The following is a 6,000-nucleotide window of genomic DNA, read 5'->3' as shown; positions in this document are numbered from 1 at the left end:
ACAACCCCAATTTTACATTCCCTTGCCAGCTTATTAGTGGAGCGATATGTTGTGTGATACTCACTATCAGCTTTGGTATTAAGGAACCATCCTTTCAGGATCCAGCATGGAAACAATAGACAAGAGCCAGTTGCAATAATGCTGAGACTTTCAGAATCTATTCCTGTTCCAAGTGTGTGCCTTTGTCAGGGATTTGCTGAACTCCTGAAGGATATTTTATTGTGCAGTGTCCAAAATACCTGATTTATTTCTGATACCGTCTCAAGATTTAGAATATAGAACATGGAAATCTATCCACATTCTTTCATGGATTTTGAATCTTACAAAGTCAGCCTTAAATACATTTACACCACATTGCACAGCTTTATAGTGGCTGGGAATAAACAAAGAAATACAGTAGGTGTGGGGATTTGTGTTGATGCAGTCTGTGATTTCACCAGGCCAATATTCTCCAGGAAGTGATAATGTATTAAATATCTGTAAATGAATGAACATGTCTGCAGCAGTTTCCTCTTTGGGACGAGGTCTGGCTTTATGTAGCTGAGACAAAGTGTTCTGTAGGTCTGCACCCAGCGCAGCTGTTGAGCAAATTATATAGTGTAACAGTTCTACAATACTGGAGGATGGTTGGTGTGGAAGGGAAGGGAGGAGGAGGGGGGGCGTCGTCTGATTAATTCTCCTGCATTGTGCTCATTAATTGAAATGGGGGAGGGAGCTCCTATTCAGAATGCAGGGACGGGCAGATCACGAGAGATCCCAAGGGCTGATGTGTGTGAGTGCGTTGGAGGGGGGGGGAGGGGGGGGAGGGGGGGGTTTGCAAAGAGAAGGAGCCATTCTCTCTGACAGGGGCAGCTATTATCAAAAGGCAGAGTAGAAGAAAGTGCTGATGCACTGCACATGCTCAGTGTGCTCGGTGCTGTCTCTCGCAGCTGCCGGCTGCGGTCTGTTCTGCTCGTGGCTTGCTATCATGCTGCCTTGCCCCTCCACCCCGGCGATCAGGGAGGAACTGGTGGAGGAAGGACAGAATGAAGCAGGGATCATGAAAGTGGAGGTAGGTTCAGATGGGATTATGTCTTTTTTGACTCAGGTCCAAAAATAACATGACATTATTTGTAGACTTCTGCCAGATTTTGTCCAAAACGTTTTACAATGAATTAACTGTGTAGCAACAGTTCGGTAAAATCTTTGTATAGATATTCATTATTGAGCCTATTAATATTTCTTGTTTCGCCCTTAAATGAAAGACAGCACACCTTATATTCTTTTGGTTCAATGCATTAATCTAGTATTCATTGGGTAATTCATGTATATACATAAAAATTCAATAGACTTCAGCATTTTCAAAATTGAATGTTACTCCATCTGAGCATCATGAGTTCCCCCACAAGGTTAATTATGATGCATGGGGTAGGGAGTTGGCTGATTGACTGGTCAGTCCTCCTTGTGGACTCAGTGGGGACAAGCAGGCTGCATCTGAGAAGCCCCCCGACCAACACGGTGGTAAACAGAGCCTAGGCTGAGAGAGGGTGGGGTGAGGTTGGATGAGGGTAGATAAGAAGAGGGAAAGGTGAACACTAAACAGGATTGTTATTCGTTATATCAGATATTGGGTTTTGGAGAAAATTCTGGACAAATGGCAATGGTTTTGTGATAGGATAATCGATTAAATAAAAGATGTGGGTTTTTTTTACACAGACAGGCTTTATAACTATATAATATCTACAGTACAGAAACAGGCGATCTCGGCCCCTCTAGTCTGCACCAATTTAAGGCAGGGAGATCATGTTGAAATCAGCATCCACTTAAAATATACACTGGATACCTGAGAAACGATTATTTGGAAAATAAGCACTTATTACCTGGAGATCACAAGGGGGAGAAAATTGCATTCTCTGTTAACTAGAGATTAATTCAGGAAGTAGGGGAGTTCCGCTGTTTCAGCATGTTTGCAATAAATGTACTTTATAGATTTTCTTCCTCTTGAAAGGTGTTTGATTTCAGAGTTTATGGTCAGCATGACAGGTAACATGACAAGGGAAGGAGCTTTGATCCCTGCAGTGGGATTAGCTTGGAGGAAGGTTGACCAGTGAAACAGACAATGTTCAGACACATTCCATAGCTGTGGGGCAGGTTTATTAGTGAAAGCTGCTTTCAGGGGGAGCAATTGTATATTTTTTAGCACAACTGATGATCCCATTTTACTGAAAACCTTTTCATTCCTCTATTCCATGTTATTTTATCCCTTCTTCAAATCAATACAACACGATAAATTTACCAAGAAGTTAATCCTCATACAGTCATGCAAAATCCTCCATGAAATATAAATTCATGCATACATCACCTCCAAAATTTGGTTCCACTATCATTTAAATGGAATTTAAGTGTAATACCACACATAGTCACTACTGTGGTATGGTTTAGTGTTATTAACTGGAAATCAACCTACAAAAATCCAATTTTAGTCATTTTTACCCTCTATGGTGGCAATTGGAGCAGCTGGCAGAGTTGCTACCTCATAGCTTCTGTAACCTGGCTTCAAGCCTAGCTTCTGGCACTGTCTATGTGGATTTGCATGTGATCATTGAGCTGCTTCAGTCTCCTCCACAACCTGATAGACTAATAGGTCATTGCAAATTGCTCTCATTGTGCAGGTGAAGGGTAGAATCTGTGGGGGGGTGGGGTGGAGGGGTTGTTGGGGATGGGAATATGGGGAGAGCAAATGGGAGCTCCTCCGCAGAATGCAGAGACATGCAGTCCACAAACCTGCGATGGTGGATGTGAGAGGAGGGTAAGATTTGAGTAAAAATAGGACTTGATGGTTGACATAAGCCCCTTTTCCACTGGCACCCTGTCCCAGGAATTAACTGGGAATTTACTCGGCCAAGGTCCATTGGTGACGTCATTTCACACTGGGGATGAACCGTCTCTACCCCTACTCGTATCCCCAGCGTGCTGATAAAACCAGTGGAAATGGGACACCCATTTCCAGTTGAAGGTTGGACACTCCAATCCTCGGGGATGAGTTGAGTTCAGTGGAAAAGCAATTAGTCTCCCAGTTAATGGTGGCCCAGTGGAAATGGCACAAAGGGCTTCCTATCCCAGGACACTGCACAGCCATTTAACTGGATACCAGTGGAAAAGGGGCTAATGATTTGGTGGGTGCAAGAGCCTATAGTGCTGCTTTTGTGGCCTGAATAAGCACTTGAGGAAACACTGCCAGGCGAAAGATCCGGTTTGTTCCAACTCTACGAAGAAAGGACATTATGCGAAGGGTGCAAGTCCAAGTCACCCCAACCCAGCAGCATTGCATGCTGATGGTGGGGGCTGCCATCTTGGACACCGCCATCTTTGAAATCCAGCAGTGCTGCATGTAAGCCATGGGGGCCGCCATCTTGGATGCCACCATCTTGGGTCAGCACACCCGAACACTCCGTCACATCTACGGACAGCGATCCATCATGCTGGTTCATGGAAGCCCTCACCAACTCGCCAGATCAATAATGACCATCCAAGTAAATGGCTATGAGACAAGCTGCCTGTTCAATAGTGAGAGCATGGAGAGCTTCATCCACCCCAACATGGTGCAGTGTTACTCCCTCGTGATAAGCCCAGTAAGCCAAAAGGTGTCATTGGCCTCAAAGGCCCACGCGGCTGATGTTTGTGGCTACTGTGTAGTGACTGACCGTGCGCGGCACAGACTACAAAGACTCCTGGTGATGTCACATCTCTGCGTTGCTGCGCTACTGGGGCTGAACTTTCAATGCTACATTAAAATTGTGATAATGGTATATGATGGGACCCCTCACTGTCTGTAACCAGTAGTTTTTAAATTGCCCACTACGCTCCACCAGCAAAAACACCCTGGCCTCTTCCCCCATCATTTCTGGCAAGCAACCCAAAGATTGCCCACTGCACATGACCTGCAGACTTTCAACTCTCAAGATCACCCCTCCATCATTGTTCGCTAACCTTACCCCCAACTGTAAACCTGTTGCCACCAAAAGTAGATGATACCGTGCTGGGTCAGGGACTTTATAAAGTTGGAGATGCAGTGACTCCTCAATGAGGTGATTATTGAAGCCAGCACCGGACCCTGGAGAACCCAAGTGGTAGTGGTGAGGAATGGGGAGAAAAACAGAATGGTCAGACCATTAATTGATGTATGCAGCTGGGCATGTACCCTCTTCCCTGCATATCTGATATGGTGAACCAAATTGTCCAATACTGGGTATTCTCCACCATCAACCTAAAGTCAGCATACCACCAGCTCCTCATCTACCTGGAGGACCGCCAATATACTGATTTCAAGGTGGAGGGCCGCCTCTACCATTTCCTGAGGGTACCCTTTGGTGTCATCTTCCAGTGGGAGATGGACCGCATTGTAGACCAGTATCTGGACAATGTCACCATTTGCAGCCATGATCAGCAGGACCATGATGCCAATCTCTAAAAATTTCCCAGTCCGCTAACTTCTTAACCTCACATCTTCTTCTCTTTGGCTTGGGTTCGCAGACGAAGATTTATGGAAGGGTAAAGTCCACGTCAGCTGCAGGCTCATTTGTGGCAGACAAGTCCAATGCGGGACAGGCAGATACGGTTGCAGCGGTTGCAGGGGAAAATTGGTTGGTTGGGGTTTGGTGTTGGGTTTTTCTTCCTTTGTCTTTTGACAGTGAGGTGGGCTCTGCGGTCTTCTTAAAAGGAGGTTGCTGCCCGCCGAACTGTGAGGCGCCAAGATGCACGGTTTGAGGCGATATCAGCCCACTGGTGGTGGTCAATGTGGCAGGCACCAAGAGCTTTCTTTAGGCAATCCTTATACCTCTTCTTTGGTGCACCTCTGTCTCGGTGGCCAGTGGAGAGCTCTCCATATAACACGATCTTGGGAAGGCGATGGTCCTCCATTCTGGAGTTGGATCTTCAGCAGCATGGATTCGATGCTGTCGGCCTCTGCCATCTCGAGTACTTCGATGTTGGTGATGAAGTCGCTCCAATGAATGTTGAGGATGGAGCGGAGACAACGCTGATGGAAGCGTTCTAGGAGCTGTAGGTGATGCCGGTAGAGGACCCATGATTCAGAGCCGAACAGGAGTGTGGGTATGACAACGGCTCTGTATACGCTAATCTTTGTGAGGTTTTTCAGTTGGTTGTTTTTCCAGACTCTTTTGTGTAGTCTTCCAAAGGCGCTATTTGCCTTCACGAGTCTATTATCTATCTCGTTGTCGATCCTTGCATCCGATGAAATGGTGCAGGCGAGATGGGTAAACTGGTTAACCGTTTTGAGTTTTGTGTGCCCGATGGAGATTTGGGGGGGGTTGGTAGTCATGGTGGGGAGCTGGCTGATGGAGGACCTCAGTTTTCTTCAGGCTGACTTCCAGGCCAAACATTTTGGCAGTTTCTGCAAAACAGGACGTCAAGCGCTGAAGAGCTGGCTCTGAATGGGCAACTAAAGCGGCATCATCTTCAAAGAGTAGTTCATGGACAAGTTGCTCTTGTGTCTTGGTGTGAGCTTGGAGGCGCCTCAGATTGAAGAGACTGCCATCCGTGCGGTACCGGATGTAAACAGCGTCTTCATTGTTGAGGTCTTTCATGGCTTGTTTCAGCATCATACTGAAGAAGATTGAAAAGAGGGTTGGTGCGAGAACACAGCCTTGCTTCACGCCATTGTTAATGGAGAAGGGTTCAGAGAGCTCATTGCTGTATCTGAACTGACCTTGTTGGTTTTCGTGCAGTTGGATAACCATGTTGAGGAAATTTGGGGGGGCATCCGAGGCACTCTAGTATTTGCCAAAGCCCTTTCCTACTCACGGTGTCGAAGGCTTTGGTGAGGTCAACAAAGGTGATGTAGAGTTCTTTGTTTTGTTCTCTGCACTTTTCTTGGAGCTGTCTGAGGGCAAAGACCATGTCAGTAGTTCCTCTGTTTGCGCAAAAGCTGCACTGTGATTCTGGGAGAACATTTTCGGTGACACTAGGTATTATTCTATTTAGGAGAATCCTAGCGAAGAT

At 46.2% G+C, this 6,000-nt stretch overlaps 1 protein-coding gene across 4 annotated transcripts in view; it reads left to right on the top strand.

Annotated features, from left to right (window-relative positions):
* The first annotated feature begins 942 nt into the window (after positions 1 to 942).
* The window catches only part of shtn3 (shootin 3), a 151,125-nt gene continuing 146,067 nt past the window's right edge, over positions 943 to 6,000 (top strand). For all 4 annotated transcript variants that reach the window (XM_069899220.1, XM_069899219.1, XM_069899218.1 and 1 more), the window contains exon 1: positions 943 to 1,051. In XM_069899220.1, coding sequence (XP_069755321.1) covers positions 968 to 1,051 — 84 coding nt within the window. In that variant the 5' untranslated portion in view covers positions 943 to 967. The remainder of the gene's footprint in view (positions 1,052 to 6,000) is intronic.

Source organism: Narcine bancroftii, chromosome 9 (genome assembly GCF_036971445.1).
Source record: "Narcine bancroftii isolate sNarBan1 chromosome 9, sNarBan1.hap1, whole genome shotgun sequence".
In the NCBI taxonomy this organism is placed as follows: Eukaryota; Metazoa; Chordata; class Chondrichthyes; order Torpediniformes; family Narcinidae; genus Narcine; species Narcine bancroftii.
Note: the sequence above shows the minus strand (reverse complement) of the source record. Positions and strands in the feature narration are given on the sequence as shown.